The following is an 18,460-nucleotide window of genomic DNA, read 5'->3' as shown; positions in this document are numbered from 1 at the left end:
TAACACCTCCCCCCCTTCGTCCTTTTTTTTACAATATTTTTCACTAATATCTATTTCCTTTCTTTTTTCTTAATTCCTTCTTTTATATTTTGTTTCCTAAAGGCTGGGCAAAAATGACAAGCAAAATGGTCATTTTGAGTGTTTACAGCACTCGTTTCTCATTGCTCCAAACAATACAGCGACGTCAAGTCAAATATTAAACACTGTCTCTTTAAGACAAAAGTATCAATCCGTTCCAACTATTCGCTCACTATCATTTTTTATTTCACTTCAATTATAACGTAGCCCAGTCTCTAAGCACTATGTTGCAAATATTTTTTTGCCTATTTATCCTGACTTTGAAGTCTTTATTACAGCTTTCCCCTGGAGTGCCATGTCTAATCGCGTTGCATACAACGTTCCACAGCGTGAAACAATGACAAGGACGACAGTTTAATAATATCGATATTTGGATCGATCCACCCACCCTTACCCGGAACTTAATCCCTTTCATTCGATGCTGCGTTTATTGTGTAGTGTTGATGATTCGGGTGGTCAATCGCAATCTTTGGTGCACATTTCAAAAGACTTTCTTGTGCCTTTTTGGCATGTAGGTATTCGCAAAAGCGCCATCGCGATGCAGATCCTCACGCCTCGCGTCTACTGGGCTCAGCGGCATGAAGAGATCTATCTCCGAGTAGAACTGAGCGACACTAAGGTAAAACACTCATATGCTTTACATCCTTCGACCTGGCTCTCATTACACAAGGATTACATTGCCGATAGGAGTCAAAAACAATAAAAGTCCAAAATTCAGCAACTATATTTTGATCTGCTTCGTGTATGTCCTATCCCGCTTAATGTTAAAGATGTTTGTGGTGATTTAATTTATTGACAGTATAACAACATTGCTTGCAACGAGACTAGACATGGCGCTCTACGAAATAAAAACTCGAGAGATAGAGGGAGACAGAAATATAATAGAATTGTCAAGTCATTTTTATTTGTATTGCCCTTATTCACAGAGTATCAAAGGGCTGCAGGTTAAAAGGCAGAGAAAACAACATTTACAATACAGTGGGACCTTGCTACTTCGCGGTGCCACATTCGCGGGATCAGAGCTTCGCGGGTCTAAAAAAAAAAATAATAATAATAAAATAATATATATTTTTTTAAAGCATTTTTGAAGGGGTGTCGCTACTTCTCAGATTTTCACTTTTCGCGGGTGGTTTTGGTCCCCATTAACCGGGTCTAAAAATAATAATAATAAAATAAAATAATTAAGAAATGATAATAATAATATATATATTTTTATTTTTTTAAGCATTTTTGAAGGGGCGTCGCTACTTCGCGGATTTTCACTTTTCGCGGGTAGTGTTGGTCCCCATTAACCGCGATAACCGAGGGATTACTGTATAGTGATTAAACCATCAAATGTCCAAAGTCCGGCCCGTGATCAAATTCTTACTGGTCCGCAGCCGCTGTCATAAAATGAATAATATGTGGGCCGCCAGTAATGTTGACCGCTTCGTAAAATAAATTTGTCCCCCCCCCCAAAAAACTCACCATTTCACCAGATGTTGGCAGTAGTCCTATGGCCCCCTTACCCATGGCTTTATGCGAGAATTTTAGCCCCCCCCACTTCCGACATGGTGACTGTAAATAAAAAAAGGAAAGTTGACTGCAAAGGTCACCAAAAGACAAGGGGAAATTGGATTACTTTAACTTCACCAAAATCTGAAATAACTGTGCTTAATTTTCCAAGAGAATGTGTCTGCTTTGAAAGAATATAATATCTATGATATCTATATGAAACATGCCTACTACGAAAAGCTAACTGTAATTTAATGCTGTGAAGACACTGGAAGCTCTTCAACGGCACATACGCTCTTTTTAACAAGATTCTTTGAGTTAAATGAAAATGCGACAAAGGCGAGCTACAAGGTCTCAACGCTGATCACCAAGCACTGTAAAGATTGTCAAAGAACGCCAAACTGAATGTCTGCCCTCACACTATTTCAGCTTCCCAAATCTTGTCCGTTTTCGATCTGCAACCTCAGTAGAACTGTTTATATCTTGGCTTAAAACACACTTATATTCTATGGCTTATGAATGACCTATATTTCCTCATGTTGACAATATCTATGTATTGTTTGTTATTGCACCATCCATTGCAGCCTGGTCATCCTGATAGGGGGATTACCTCATGTGCGGTTCCTTCTCAAGGTTTCTTTATTTTCCTCATGTTGAGGTTTTTGAGTTTTTCCTTGCCCTCCTGTCGGTTTTAGATCAGGGGATGGTGTAATAGGAGTCTGTAGTTAGAAAAAGTCTGCGGTCTGTGCAGCCCTTTGAGACTCATTGTGATTAAGGGCGTCACAAATAAACAAGACTTGAAACGTTTGCACACCCCTGGCTTGGACTGGTCTAAGTTAATATAATAATGCAATGTTTGTGAATGAAAAAGAATGGTGAATCGTAATTATAGCGCAATAAAAACACGTGCAATAACATTTAGCAGCAACAAAAAATGATGTCGGTACGTTCACGTCGGATGGGATGCCTTCTGAAAACTGATACATTAAAACTCAGGTACCAGTTTTTTTTTGCCCGAAGCAAACTATGTACCGTATTTGATTTCTTATCTGTATCGGGCAAATTACTGAAAAAAGTTATTAGTTACAATTATTAGTTACTTTACTTAAAAAGTAATTGCCTTAACCCCGAAATTACTGACACCCAAAAGTAGTGTGTTACTCTGAAAGTAACTATCAGGTTATAAATTACTGTATATCCAACATTCAACCAACCCCATGACTAGAAAAAATAGAATGAAACATACTATGACAAAAATACTACGGTAACATTACGACAGATTTATAACAAAAATAATAGTGATATACAACAAAAACATCTACTATGGTAATACCACAAAATACTTCTACAAAATCCGACTGTGTAAATAAATGAATAAAGTATCTCTCTCTCTCTCTCTCTCTCTCTCTCTCTCTCTCTCTCTCTCTCTCTCTCTCTCTCTCTCTCTCTCTCTCTCTCTTTCTCTCTTTCTCTCTCTTTCTCTCTCTCTCTCTCTCTCTCTCTCTCTCTCTCTTTTATTTTCCCCTTTTCTGATTTTGTGTGTGCATATTTATCACTCAGAAAGGTTTTGGATCATCAAACCAAATTTTAACATCACACAGAGAAAACCCAAGGAAATACAAAATGCAGCTATGAAATGTTGATTCAATTTACAAGGGATAGGCCTGTCAGGCCCGATGTGAAAAAGTAATTAGATCATGCAGCAGGACATCGTTCCAAAACACACCAGCCAGTTCGCCTCTGAATGGCTCTAAAAACAAAATGAAGTATGTGGAGTGGCCACTCAAAGTCCCGGTTTAAATCCAATTAAGATGCTGTGCTGTGACCTTAAATGGGCAGATTTGAAAATAATTTGCAAGAAGAGTGGGCTAAAATTCCTCCACAGCATTGTGATAGACTCTACCAATTATCGTAAACGTTTGATTTCTGTTATCGCAGCCCAAAGTCGCCTAACTCGCTATTTGGTTCAGGGAGCAATTACTTGTTCACATGGGGCTGGATAGGTTTAGATTTTTTTATGCCTTAATATATAAAATTAACATTTCAAAACAGCATTTTGTATTCCCCTGGGTTTTGTCAGTGCAATATCAAAATTGGTTTGGTGATCTGAAAGCTTTGTTCGTTTACAATATTTGTATAGCCCTTAATCACAAGGAGTCTCAAAGGGCTGCACAGACCACAGATCATTGCAAACCACAGACTATTATGACACCATCCCCTGATCTAAAACCTACATGAGGGCAAGGAAAATCTGAAAAACTCCAACATGAGGAAAATGAAGAAACCTTGAGAAGGGACCGCACATAAGGTAATCCCCCTTCCAGGATGACCAGGCTGCAATAGATGTTGCATTAACAAATATTACACAGATATTGTCAACATGAAATATAGTTAACTCATAAGCAATAGAATAGAAATGTGTTTTAAGATATAAACAGTTCCACTGAGGTTGCAGATCAAAGGCGGACCAGAGTTGGTAAGCTGAAAATGTGTGAGGGCTGAATTTGTGAGTGATAAATCTGCAAAAAACACAGAAATCAGGAAAGGTGCAAATACCTTTTCAAAACACTGTAACATGTAGATGTATCTATGTCTATTTATTAATAAATGAAGAAATTGGAAAGGTCTCCAGAAATGCCCCCGTGGCTAAATATTTTGACTCAATGCGACCCGCTGCTCCAAATAGTTGCCCACCCTTGCAATATAGATGGCGAGGTTTCACTATACTCAGGATACTCAACACTCATCAACCAGGATCAGTTTCGCTGCCGTTCAATAAAAAATGCATGGCTTTTAATGGAAGTGGTAGATTTTGTTTAAGCTCTTCGCTGGAAAACAGGAACAGGAAGACAAAGGAAGACCGTGCTCATTTGCTTGATACATGATTTTGTTGAACTGCAAATGATTGCTATGTAAATATAATCGTTTACGTTGACACAAATCTCAAATACTTTTGTGGTGACAATCATTTTTGTCCTTTCTCGGGTTTTTAATCCAAGCTGATTTTATAACACATTTTTTTTTTCAGGATCTTGAAATACACCTGGAAGACAACACAATTCAATTCAGAGGTTTGTTTAAACATTTTGTAAAATTCTTTACACTAATGGAAGAAGTAAAAATACCCCGTGGCCAGTTAACTTGATAGCAGCATGACCATGTTTGAATATTGTTCGATTTATTTAGTTTATGTCTTTCACAGCACAAGGTCATGGAGCCAAAGGAGACAATGAATACAAGTTTAGTTTGGAGTTTTTGGAAACCATCAGACCTGAGGTATTTTTCCAGTTTCCAACTAATTATACGTTTCTCTTGCCTCTACCCTTTACCAATCCAGTTGCTCTAATTATCTTTGTATACCCAACATGGTCATGTTTTAAGAGGCTTTAACATGCACACTCTAAAAGAAATATGGAGACCTGTTTAACCCTATTTTAATACAAATACAGTGCCTTGCTGAAGAATAGCATTCCCAAAGCATGATGCTGCCATCACCAAGGTTGACAATGAGGGGTGGTGTTTTCAGGGTGATGTGCAGTCTTACTCTTATGCCAAACGTTACGCTTTGCATTCATCCCAAAGATTTCAAGGGCTTTCTTTTTGCCACTTTTCCATATAGGACAGTTTCATGCAGAATATGATTAATAGTTGTCCTATGAACAGATTCTCCCACCTCCTCTGTGTATGTCTGCAGGTCATCCAATGCCATCGTGGGGCACTTTGTTGCTTCTCTGATTAGTTTTCTCCTTGTTTGGGCCAAATGTTTTTAGGAATGGCCAGGTCTTGTTGGGTTCGCAGGGGTTTTATGCTCTCTCCATTTTGGTTTTATTGCTCGCACAGTGCTCCGGGGGATGTGTAAATGATTCAAAATCTTCTTTTATCCCATTTCTGGGTTGAATTTTTTCACAACTTTACCCCTCGTGTGTTCTTTGGTCTTCATAATTCGGTCTGTTCTCCAGTGTCTCCTTTCACAGACCTCTGAGCCCATTACAGGGCAGGCACATTAAAACTGAGACTGAATGACGCACAGGTGTTTTTTTTTTATTGTCATTTAGGTCGACATTCAGAATTCATCAGAGAATCTCGCTAGGCTCTGTGGGTGGGTTTCTGGGAAAGGGTTGTTTTTCGAGAAGATGTTTTATATTTTGTTGGTTTCTGTGCTTTTCTTCCTCCCCACTGCTATGCAACTGCGAAGGAACATTACTTAAATGCTTTGATGAGTGCCAAAAAGAACTGCACATCCAGTTAACCCAGTGAGCTTCTAATAAAAACTAAGAGGGTTGATGTCGAAGTGTCCTTGGGTAAGACACTGAACCCCGAATACCCCCAATATGCAGCTTAGCGCCTTACATGGCTGCACGGCGGCTATTGGGAAATGTGAAGCACACTGTAAAGCGTTTTGGGAAGTCTTGACTTGAAAAGCGCTATATAAATGCAGATCGTTTCATTTCATGTCTCGTTTGTCAATAAGTTGTGGGAGGCGTCTGTGTTTTGCAACAATCGTATGTCTTTCTACTTTAGAAATTAGCATCTGTTCAACAGCTTGGTGACGAAATGTTACACCCTTAAATGCTGTGAAACTTTAGGCTTTCTTTTAAGTTTTAAGTCTTTTAAAATTACTTAGAAATTCTTTTCAAATGGCAACTTCATTCAGAATTCATTTTGAAATCTCACATACACTTTGTAGTGCCTTCACATTCCTGCGTTTGGGAACCACTGGCAAAGCGCTTCTTCTTGTATATTTAAACTAAACTACTTTGTATTTCACTGAGTTTTTTCATGTTTGTTATTGGAAAAGGCACAATGCACATTACTGCCCATTGTAATCACTGAAAAGAAAATACCTTGTCTCGCTCACATGTCACGTGTCTGAATTTTTCTGTGTTCCGTTCAGATTGAACACAAGTCAACCCAGCGTCAGGTAGACATCAAAATCAAGAAGCAGGAGAAACGCTGGTGGGACCGTCTGACGCTGCAGGAGAAGAAACCCCTTTTTCTGGCTCCTGACTTCAACCGCTGGCTAGATGAATCTGATGCTGAGATGGAGCTGAAGGCAAAGGTATAGAATTCACAGCTGGGGTGATCTTTCATATGCATTGAATTAGGGATAGCCAAGCACATGGCCCAGTGTTCAACTCTGCCGTGGCCCTTCACGGGCCATTCACATTCTCACACAGTATTGATATAATCACACTCCTGCACTTTTTAAATAATTCCAAGCACACTTAGAGAGAGCTAACATGATTGTCTGCCATCTTTCTGCTACGGGTACTCTATAAACAAGAAGCAGTGTCTGAAATAAGGTCTGCCCGGATGCCCGGGGCGTGCATCTTTTACGTCGGGGCGTACAACTTACAAAACGTCTCCTCCCGGGTGGCCGACAACTTTAATAAAAAAACAAAAAAATGTTCGTTTTTTTTTTCCAAATCAAAGGATTGCTTTATTTGAATTTCGAAATCTTTGTTCGGTTTGGAAATTTCGGTTCGTTTGCCAATTTGCATACTCGACAGCCAGTCAGAAGAATAACTTCGTGCTTACGGACTCTCCCGAGCGTTATAAGGTCATGCATTTGCATATCATTCAAGTAGAAGCACAGAGAACACAAAGAAAATTGAGAAGTGGTTAGGAATCGAGCCAAAACCTCAGCGCCTGAAGAAATATTCAAAAGAAGCTAACAAAACTGATGACACTACAAAACGTAAACATACATTAAAAGTATCGTGGAAAGAGGAGTTCACGTTCAACGCAAACATTGTATGAATGAAGATGAGTAAGTACAGGTACATACTGATGGCAGATGGAAAACAGCAATGAAATATACATGCAATGAATGTTATAAGGAGATTTATAAAAAACTTAATTTGAAAGTGTTGTTCTATTATATATTCTGATCATCAATCCTTAATACTTTGCCGCAATGTTTTGGGTTTTTTTGCGATTAGTTGTCTTATTGTGTTTCAAGTTGGGAAAAATGGGGCAGGCAACTTTATGGCTGGTGGACACAACTGCAACATAATGTAGTCTCAATATTGTCTTGGCCAATGTGTTAATTTTGTAAAGAATAAGAAGTTGAAGTGCAACCCTTTGTTTTCTCTCAGGAAGATGAAGTGATTAATAAGATAAGTGTGGAGTCGAGAGTGCGTAAAGACCGTGAGTCATTTTGAAATAGTTACCAGATACCCAAGACATTCCATGTCATAATTACTTTATTTTTGCTTTTTCTTCATAGCCTATCTGGGACTGAAGAAAGGCTACTTATTTATGTACAATTTGGTGCAGTTCCTCGGATTTTCTTGGATCTTCGTCATTATGACCGTCCGACTCCTCTTTCTTGGTCAAGGTTTGTAGGATTGCAGGGGTAGGCTGTGGCCCTTCATGGGCCTTTTATAATCTATCAGGGTATCTTCACATTCGCGCTCACAAAATTAAAAAATCACGTCACTTCCAGAAGGCTGCTTTATGCAGCTGTAATAATGTTTCACTTCAAAGTAAAGATTTCTTCCATTGCACTTGAATCCAGTTTAGGTACTTTGTACATATTTATCTCGTTAAATGTAATTTTCTCAGATTAAAAATTGGGGGCACCAGGTCATTTTAGTTTAAATTTTTGTTGATTAACGGATGATAAAACTCACTTAACAATTAGTCTCATTACAATAATCCCTTGGTGTTAGGTTTGATGAGACGCACTTGGCTCTTTGTGCTGTGGAGCAGCAGAGGTGTGTGTCTCTGGTTGAAGTTTCTCTTTTAAGCAGCCCCGGATGACCAGTGTTGGGCATACTACTGAAAAAAAGTAATTAGTTACAGTAACTAGTTACTTCATTTAAAAAATATTTGCATGTAAAAGTAACATGTTAGTCTGGAAGTAACTAATTACAAGTTATTGTATATACTTACATTTAAGCCAACCCCCTAAAACTCTCGGGAGCTTGCAAACTAACAGTTGAGACACCCCATATCCAATTTGTCTTCAATCCACTCTTAATACTTCCTTCTTGATTTCTGGATAATGTCCAAGATGTTTTTTTTCCTTCAGGCATGGTGTATTGCAAAAATAATTTTACAATAAAAAGACTGAAATTGAGCTCTATGTTGTGGTAAATTCTGTGCTCACGTTTGTCCCATTGATTTCAGGGTTCTTGTATGAGCCATGTTCCCTCGCCACACGCTGCCTACCATTTGCTCCTGGTGGTGACACACAACCAAATATCCGCAAATAAACCGAGTTAATACAGAAGAAGAATATCAGTCGGGAGAAATTACGAATTCTAGTACAGTGGGACCTCGCTACTTCGCGGTTCGACGTTCGCCGGTTCAGAGCTTCGTGGGTCTAAAAATTAATAATACGGTAATAAAATAAAATACGAATTAAAAAAAAAAAATTTTAAATTATTTTTTTAAGCATTTTTGAAGGAGCCTCGCTACTTCGTGGTTCCACGTTCGCGGGTTCAGAGCTTTGCAGGTCTAAAAAAATAATAATAAAATAAAATAATTTTTAAAATATATATATTTTTTAAGCATTTTTGAAGGGGTGTCACTACTTTGTGGTTCCACGTTCGCAGGTTCAGAGCTTTGCAGGTCTAAAAAAAAAAATATAATAAAAGAAAATAACAATAAAAAAAAAAAATTATATATATATATATATATATATATATATATATATATATATATATATTTTTTTTTTTTTTTAAGCATTTTGGAAAGGGCGTCGCTACTTCGCGGATTTTCATTTTTCGCAGATGGTTTTGGTCCCCATTAACCGCAATAACCGAGGGATTACTGTACTCTGTTGCAAACTTGTTGCGAACAGCCTTGTGATGCTGGTGGAATAAAGGTTGTATGTTGCTTCACAAGCGAAGTAAAAAAGGCAGAATTCAGTAGACGCTGTTATCTGTGGTGTGTTTTTAAAAAGTAGCAGAGTATATCACCCATGTTTTAACTATAGTTGAGTTACGAAATGTTGACAAAGACAACCATCAATCTTTAGAACAACAAAGAATTCCCGGACTCCAATCTTTGTATACAGTATGGCGTTTTCCTGAGTGAATACGGGATTCCGTTAAATTCTTTGGGGTCTTGAACCTCTGTCCATAGGTGAGTATTGTTACGCCTAGAATCTGAGGGAAATGTCTACGGTTCTTTACGTCCTACCTAAAGCAGGGCAGAGAACGTTTGTACCCAGGCAGCGAGGTTCCCTACTCTACAAATTAACCTTCACTTTAAGCTTTTTGTTACATAATAATGTTTCAGAACACCCTTAGTAACGCTACCTCAAAATGATCTAAAAAAGGAAATCTTTTCAATGCTTGTGTAATGCATTTGTCACAATTCTAGACCCCCTGAACTAGATTAAATCCTAGATTTTCTTTTAGCTTGATTTCATATGCAAACATAATCAGTGTAAGTGTACCATGCATGTTTAAGGTGGGGTGTGGTGTTTGAAATGTCCCCCAAAAGTTGAAAGTAGAATATTTTCTCTATTAAGTACGTGTTAACAATGCCCAGCTGAGTTCAAAGAGCCTTTATTTAAATTGTTCCCACTGTGATTATCTGCTTTAACCTTACTTTTATCACAGGTGTCTCAGTTTCTTTATTAGTGTAGCATGAAAATGGTAGAAGTGAGAAAAGTCCTGTTTAAAATACAGTCCAAATACCAACTCAAGCGCATCAAAGAGATGCACATTTCTGATGTGTGAGCAGCGATCATGATTTTCAGCCAGGAGAAGGCGGCAGAGAGCAGCACACTTTTAAATCCTGGACAGCACCTTTCAAATTAACATGAAACCAAAGATCAATGACGAGCTATTTGAGGATCAGGAGGTTCTGCAAATGCCATTGATTCATTATTGTGATTTCAGTCAGTGCCTCAAGCTGTTTCATTCTATTTCCTTTCTCTTCTTGCCACTCCACAGATTCGTTCTTCGATACCTTCCACGCCACAGCTGATGTGATGTACTTCTGCCAAATGATGGCCGTGCTTGAGGTGATCAACCCCTTGCTAGGCTTGGTCAAGACCAGCTTTTTTCCTGCCATGATACAGGTGGAAGAAACTCGTACTTTTTATTGCATCTTCGCCATACGTTCATTTGCATTCGTATTCTTGACAGATGCATATCTGTCTATAAAATGCCGTATCACAGGTAGCAGGCAGGAATGTCATCTTATTTGTCATCTTCGGCTGCTTAGAAGAGATGCAGCGCAAACCTGTTGTCTTCTTTGTCTTCTACCTGTGGAGCACTATTGAAATCTTCAGGTAAGATACGGTCTCACTAAAGTAAGGACACATTTTTGTGGATGAATATTTTTTTCATGGGATATCGCTACAGGAATCTGACTTGTTTTTGACGCAATATACTTACCATTAGGATGGACTGCAGTAATCCAAATTATAAGGACATAACACACCTCTAAGACGATGCCTTGTTAAAGATGTTTCTGGTAACGTGGTTAGTTGGCCGAGGTATAAATTCATTGGAAGCTGGAAAGTTGAAAGTTTTAGGTACTTGGGTTGTGATGTGGCTGCAGTTGGTGGAATGGAGTTAGAGGTATTGCACAGAGTGAATCTAGGAAGCAAGGTTTTGGGTGCTCTGAGGAGAGTGAAGAGCAACAAGAGTATGAGTATGGATGTTAAGAGAAGACTGTATGAGAGTGTTATTGTGCTGACTGTTTTGTATGGTGCAGAGAATTGGAGCCTGAACGCAGATTTGAGAAGGAAATTAGATGTTTTTGAGATGAAGTGTTTGTGGAGTCTGTTAGGAGTGACAAGATTGGATAGATTGAGAAATTAAATTGTGAGAGAAAGAACTGGAGTAGTATTGGAACTGAGCAAGCGTGTGGATAAGAGAGTACTCGGTTGGTGTGGACACATGGAGAGGATGGATGAGGTGTTATGAGTGCACTGCAGGAAAGAGGTCTAAATATAATGGAAGTTAGAGCTCTTGTTGGTGATTGGAATGAGTGGAGAGGTGTTGTAAAAGGATAGTGGGATGTTTAGACGCGTTCTAAGGGATGGGCAGGGCACCTGTATGATGCGGCAGGGGTAAACCAGTGAAAGCTGTCGGGCCCTGCTGTTGAACAGAAGAGTGTGTTGTGTCACCCTGACCCAAGTGATAAGGCCGCTTTCTGGTGTCCCGTTTCATCTGGAGGGACGAAAGCATGACCAACTTGGGTGCCGAGGTGCTTAACTTGTTTGGGTGTTTGGGCATTTGGGTTGGCCATGGTCAATTTTTTTGTGTTTTTTTTTTCTTTGTTTTGTGTATGTGTTTGTCTTGCTGTCGGTCACCCCTCTTGAGGGATGTGACCAAGGTAGATAGATGGATAAAAAGATAGATATAGATAACTTCGGACCAAAACCTTTATGGATATCGCTTATTCCAAAAGTGTGTATACTTTAATATTTAGAGATTTGGTTGCCTACATCACTGTCTCTAAAAGACTCAAATTAAGTGATTTCTTAATTCAACAAAGGTGGTGGCAATCAATTTTAGGTGTTGTGTGGCCTGTGGAAGTGAACTCAGCTTTCCAAAAACGGTGGTTAGTCACAGTGTTATTTAACATTACTTTTTCACATAGAGCAAGATTGGTTTTGATTTTTTTGTGCTTTGATGAATAAAATCAACATTTAAAAACTGCATTTTGTATTACATTTGGGTGGTCTCTGTGTCATATTGAAATTGGTTTGATGATCTAAAACCATTGCGAGTAATAAATATGCAAAACAGAATTCAGGAAGGGAGCAAATACTTTTTCACGGCACTGTATACTGAAGAGCACACATAAAAGCATAATAAGGAGCAATGATACTATAATGAATGGTCTCGGATCACATACACTAAGCTCCAAGAAGAAAAAAATAATCATAAGTGAAAACCAATTAATCGTTTCTTAAAAGCCTTTATTCTGCCTGCATCTCAAGGCTGTACTTCCAAAAGCATCCAAGTTAACTTTAATGGCTATAAAACACATCTTCCTAATCACTAAACACCCAATCACTTTGTAATAGAGCATAATAATAAAGTTATTGGATAAATACGCTAATAATGAAATAAAATGCGAGTTTATTATGAGCATTTGCCAAAGAGGAAGTTGGCAGTTACTAACGTAGATGTATGTGTGGTGGTGTTGGAGGAGTGAGGGAGAAGAGAGGTGCGGGAGGGCTGAGGGAGTACGAGTGAGCGTAATAAAATAAACATAACACAAGATCGCGGGATCAGTTCTGCACAGCAGGACACGTACATGCTTACAGGGACAAGCTGATGCTGTCGTTGAGCAGTCTCAGGCACTTTGCTCTTCAGTGCTAACGTCTGTAAATTCTCGTAACTTTCGTCGGGCGAGATTTTCGCTAGAACAACATCTTATATCTTGAATTTCTAGTAACTTGAGTAGCTCGTATGTAGAGGGGCCGTTGTATTTTTCATTTTTTTATCGCTGGGCTATCATTTTGAAAAAAGTATCAATCTTTGCCATGCCCTTTGCTTGATGTATTATTTCAAACTTATCATTTTATATTACTTGTGTAGTGAATGTTCTTCACGATTGTATTTTTTGCTCTGGGTAAGTGCACTACAGATACTATTGTAACTTGTATTGTTATTATTCCTTCAATAATGGGGCCAAAGTAACGTTTTTTCACAGGGTTCTGTTTGTCCCCCCTTTTCCTGGTGTCTATCTCATTCTCAGGTACCCTTTTTACATGCTGGCATGCATCGGCATGGAGTGGAAGTTGCTGACCTGGCTCAGATACAGCCTTTGGATCCCATTGTACCCACTTGGAGTTGTGGCTGAAGGTCATACCCACCTGCTGATTTTATCGCCAAAAATCCTACAGAACGTGCCGGTGTTAGGGTGACAACTTTGTCTCTTTGCGGATGTTTGCAGCGGTGGCTGTGATCCAGTCCCTCCCCGTCTTTGACAAGAGCCGTCTGTTTAGCCTCCCCCTGCCTGCACTGCTGGGAAACGACTTGAGCTTTTCATACACTTTGCAGGTCTACCTGGTTGTCATGTTCTTGGGTAAGTCATACATTTGACTTTAGTCATGTTCCTTCTACTGATTTGATTTCCCACTGTACTACTTTTGAGTCTTAAGTGGAAGTCAGGCCAAAGGATTTCTTAAGGATAATGTTGTGTGGACCCCTTCTAGATTAAAGACACCATTTGTAGAACATGAGCTAAAAAGCAAAACTATCAGCTTCGATTCAAGCAATACCTTGTAAATATTTTCTCTACTTATCCTGACGTTCTTTTTATCTTATTTTCTAAGTTTTTATAGTGTGTTTATTTTGGACTGTCATGTCTAATCTCCTTGTATTCCATGTTCACTACGTTGTTATCAATGACAACAAAAACAATTCTAATTCTATGACTATGTAGGGCCGCCATTCTGAGACTTGGTGTCACGGGATGATGACATCAGTGTTGCTCAACTTCAGCTCTTGACAGGCTTTCATACGGGTGCCTGAAATCCTTGGAAATTCTTGAATTTAATGTTGTGTTTCAAAGGATTGAAAAGTGCTTTGAATATTGGGTGAAGTGGTTGTAAATGCTTGAAATTGGTGCCATGTTTCACTGCAACTCTGCTTAAAAATGACACTGACGCTGCTGTTTGGAGGCCTCCCTTTGCCATTGCATTTCTTTCCCTGTAATTAACAGCAGCTTGCAACAGTTTGTATGGCATTGTCCTATGAAAGGTCATCCCCCTTTGGGTCAAGCCCAAGAGGAAAGGTTTATGCTACACCTGAACAGGGCACTATGAAATGTGTAATACTGCAAGGATTCCATAAAACTTATGGACGTTATTATGCATTAAGGTAGTGTTTCCCAGTTGTAAATTGTAATGAGAATAACTTGCTGAAATTGAATATGTCGATTTACCTAACACCGTATTTTCTGGACTAAAGGTCTCCGTTTTTTTTTCATAGTTTGGCCAGGGGTGCGACTAATGCTCCAGTGAGGCTTGTATGCGAAATTAATAAAACATTATTATATCACTTCACATGTTATTTTCATACTAAATCGCAAGAGGGCACTCTAGGCCTGTGTTTATCATTTCAAGCTTGCCATGTTGTGTGGGGCACATTTTTGGAGGCGGAAAGAGGAAGAGAAGCGGCTTATCATCTTCCTCCCGAGTTGGAGGAGTTGTTTACTGGTTAAGTGTGACACCGAAAGGAATTTTTCATAGAATTTGGTGATTTGGAGTGAAGCTGATAGTTTGGTTAGCGAGCTCTTTATGCTAGATTAATGTTACGTCGTTACTGAAATTAACAGGCATGTCAATTTGGTAACGTTCGTCTACCGTACGAACTTCTTCAGCCTTTTCTTTTATATATTTTTCAATTGCCTTTCAAGATGACATGTTTTGTTGTTGTTGGATTTTATCGAATAGATTTCCCCCAAAAATGTGACTTATACTCCAGGTGCGACTGATACATGTTTTTTTCCTTAATGCGACTTATCATCGGGAGCGACTTACAGTCCAGGAAATATGGTACATGGAGAGAGATTTGTTTATATCCACAAATATATCTGCGTTTTACTCAAGATCTAAAAATCATGTCTTGATAAATGCACATGCAAAATTAAAAATCGCAAGTGTAAATCACAGATATATTTGTGGATCTTCAAAACACATGATTCGCACTGGATTTCTTCTTTTAACGTTACTGCAGTCCTTTAAAAGTGCTTGAATTTGGCCATATGATGCCTGTAATTACCAATCATAGCTGTGCTTCAGAAAGCAGGAGAACTGTGATTGGTCGGTACCAATGCAAAAACGGATGCTCCCTTCTCCACTCCTACAAACACAAACCACAACATTATTAAAAGTTACGTTTTTCGAATAAGCGGTGGCCCATTCAATATATTTTGGAAATCGTAGATTAACTTCCACTTACAAGTTAATATTAACCAGCTTTTCTTTTCTGTTTCAGGACTTTTCATCAATTTTCGACACCTATATAAACAGAGGAGGAGACGTTTTCGGTCAAGGAAGAAGAAAGTTAACTAATGGTGCAGAATGTAATTCATACCCTGAGCCACAATGCTTTTGTTTATCGTTTTATGTGGGATTATTTATGTTATTGTCTTATCAGGATTTTTTTCCCTTTGGTTATTTTCCTAATGTCCCTATTCACAGTTTTGGTTGGTTGGTTGGTTGTTTGGTTGGTTGGATCCCTTAACCACTGGGTTTGTAGGGGCGCCATTTCCTGTGGGGCAACTTGGGCAAGTGCGGCCTGGTCGCGCCCATTCCTCTCCAGGCCAACATATGTTTCCACCCGGTCTCTAACCAGGGACCTTTTGCATATTCACAGTTGTACTCTAAATAAATTTGTCTGCCTGCTGATATTTTTGATGTTTTAAGATGTACAAAGATGGAACTATAGCTTTTGCACTCAAATGTCCAGTTTAGTTTCCTTCTGTTTTGCGTTACACAAAAGTAATACTCTCGGCTTGCAAAAGAACTTTGGTAAATTTGGACTAAGGATCAACTGATATGTTGTTTGTTTTCTTTAACGATTATTAGTATTGAGATAAGGCCGATAGCAAACATTTGGAGCTGATAATAATTTGCTTTAAAAGCTTAAAAATTGGCGCAAGAAATCTTTAATAATGCAAAAAGAAACAAATCTTTGTTTTAAATTCAAATCAAACTCCTAACAGCTGTGTAAAACCATTTACAGTAAATAAATTGGGATTTATACACAACTTGACTAATCATTCACCTAAACCAAAAACTAACAGTGCAGGAAATAAAATTGGGCTTTGATGAATACTCAAAAAAACCCTCATAAAACCGTATTTGAAAAAGCAGTCAATTTCAACAGAGCTGGCGAATTGAAGTGTGGGCACTCCTGTTTTAGAGCCAGATTGACGAACTAATGTTATGGTAACAGCTAATCACTCAGCCTTCCACTTGGGCCTGTATTTTAATGCTCTTAATCACAAAAACGCTTGATTGACGAACGAATGTTATGATAAGAGCTCATATACAAGTCTTCATCTGAACGTTTTTCCCTAAAACAATTGACCTACACTTTTTACGCTGCTTCTTAATCACACTCAGTTTTTTACAAGGCCTTTTTAAAATCTCAATATTATCAGCGGTCTTGATTCGCAGTTATGTCGGAAGTCAGCCGCTGTTAACTCTACTCTAACCGTATTCTCCTGCTCATTGTAACATGAGTAATGGTTGAGAGATGTAGAGCACTGGAGTTTTCTGTGTTTACTTCTACACATCTGTGCTCTGGTCTGCTGTGCGTGACTGCGGGGTCGGCACAGCTTCTGCTTCAGTGACTCTGCCCCCGGTCGCTTATCCATTCAGAAGGCGCGGGACAAGCAGCGTCGGAGACGGAAGGCAGGAGAGAGGCTCGGCTGCATCTAAGCCTAAATAACCCAGTTTTAAATATATTTATTGGCCCGAAAAATAAAAAAATTGCCGATACGGGCAAGAAAAAACTCACAGACCTTGTGATGAAGATAATAAGAAACCGTGAGAAGGTGCCAAATGACCAGGATGACCAGGGTTTGATGGATATTGCATTGGGTAACAATACACAAAAAGTCAACATCAACAGTAAACATAGGTACTATGTCAAATTGTTCGAGAAGTCCAAGACAGTGACGACGTATAGCTTCTCATCTCAGGCAGCTGGTTCATGCAGATGACAACGTGCAGGTATGCTGATTCATCCCAGTTCGTCTATCTCCGTCACTGCCACGAGCCAGGCAGCTGGAAAGGACAGGAAAAGTATGATACAGGAATCAATCATAAAATACAGGATGGAAGTGGGTCTTGAGTCTACATTTAAACACTACCACTGAAGTTGCAGGGGGCAAAGCATTCCACAGATCCAGGGCCCGGATAAATAACGCTCTTTAGCCTGCAGATTTTTTCTTGGGTCTTGGAGTCACACAGCGGCATTTTCCAAAGCATTTTGTATGTTAGTAAGAGATTCTTATAGTCACATCTTAAGTGGACCGAGAGCCAGTGCAAGTTAGCTAAAATTAGAATGATATAGTTTCTTGTCATAGTCAAAAGTCTCACTGTTGCATTTTGAACCAGCTGTAAACTTTCATGCCAGACATCAAGGTGAAAAGTATTAAATGCATGAATTGTAATCTCAGCTTCTGAATTTGACAGCATTTGGCGATTCTTTGCAATTTTACAAAGGTGGAGGAAACGTACTCTTGTCATATTTTTCACATGGAACTGAAATGAATGTCTAAGGACGCAATACTGCACTCGAGGTTGAAATGATGAAGTAAGTCAAGTCATTTTTATTTGTATAGCCCTTAATCACAAAGAGTCTCAAGTGAAGCAAAGGCACTTTGAAATTATAAGCTACAGTGACTTGCAAAAGTATTTGCCCCCAAGAACTTTTTAGACATTTTGCCATATTTCACCTTTCAAACTTAAATATAAAAAAAATACTTAAAATATTTTTAAAGTACTAACAAAATGTATTCAACATTTTATATTAGATAGATAGATACCTTATACTTTGATACTTTGTTGTGCTCACAAACAAAAAAAGAAAAGTAGGCACCGCAAAAATGTTTGCCCCCTTTGAGGTATTACTTTGTTCAACCACCTTTTGCTGCCATCACATCCACAAACCATTTTTTTATATCTATAGGTTTTGCACAACTTGAAACCGAAATATTTCTCCATTCTTCCTTACAAAACAGCTTGAGTTCCATAAGGTTTGATGGTTATCATTTTTGCACAGGATTTTTCAGATCTTTCTACAAATGCTTTATCTAGATACTCTATAGAACACGCTACAGTGGGTATAAGCATGTCACATTGGGTATTTGTATATTGTATTCTTCTTGCTTTATTATTGTATTGTTTCTCAACACAGGGATGCTGCTAGAAATGTGAATTTCCCTG

General features: G+C 38.7%; 1 protein-coding gene across 1 annotated transcript; it reads left to right on the top strand.

The window, feature by feature from the left end:
- Window positions 1–464: 464 nt before the first annotated feature.
- LOC148367208 (very-long-chain (3R)-3-hydroxyacyl-CoA dehydratase-like) lies at window positions 465–15,910 on the top strand. Its single transcript, XM_088334031.1, has 11 exons — window positions 465–697; window positions 4,601–4,643; window positions 4,775–4,848; window positions 6,467–6,631; window positions 7,671–7,722; window positions 7,802–7,912; window positions 10,485–10,612; window positions 10,713–10,825; window positions 13,252–13,358; window positions 13,450–13,581; window positions 15,498–15,910. Exons 1-11 carry the CDS (start codon window positions 497–499, stop codon window positions 15,572–15,574), a joined length of 1,203 nt encoding a protein of 400 aa, XP_088190157.1. The 5' UTR covers window positions 465–496; the 3' UTR covers window positions 15,575–15,910.
- Window positions 15,911–18,460: the final 2,550 nt, after the last annotated feature.

The sequence above is a fragment of the Urocampus carinirostris genome, chromosome 4 (genome assembly GCF_059441175.1).
Source record: "Urocampus carinirostris isolate Australia breed hairy pipefish chromosome 4, RoL_Ucar_1.0, whole genome shotgun sequence".
Classification (NCBI taxonomy): domain Eukaryota; kingdom Metazoa; phylum Chordata; class Actinopteri; order Syngnathiformes; family Syngnathidae; genus Urocampus; species Urocampus carinirostris.
Note: the sequence above shows the minus strand (reverse complement) of the source record. Positions and strands in the feature narration are given on the sequence as shown.

Bases quoted from the DNA above. Each gene is read 5' to 3' on its own strand.
- LOC148367208 (XM_088334031.1), top strand. From the start codon at position 497: ATGCTGCGTTTATTGTGTAGTGTTGATGATTCGGGTGGTCAATCGCAA. The intron at 4,849-6,466 runs GTATTTTTCCAG...TGTTCCGTTCAG, and splicing joins TGGAAACCATCAGACCTGAG to ATTGAACACAAGTCAACCCA. The intron at 7,723-7,801 runs GTGAGTCATTTT...TTTTCTTCATAG, and splicing joins GTCGAGAGTGCGTAAAGACC to CCTATCTGGGACTGAAGAAA.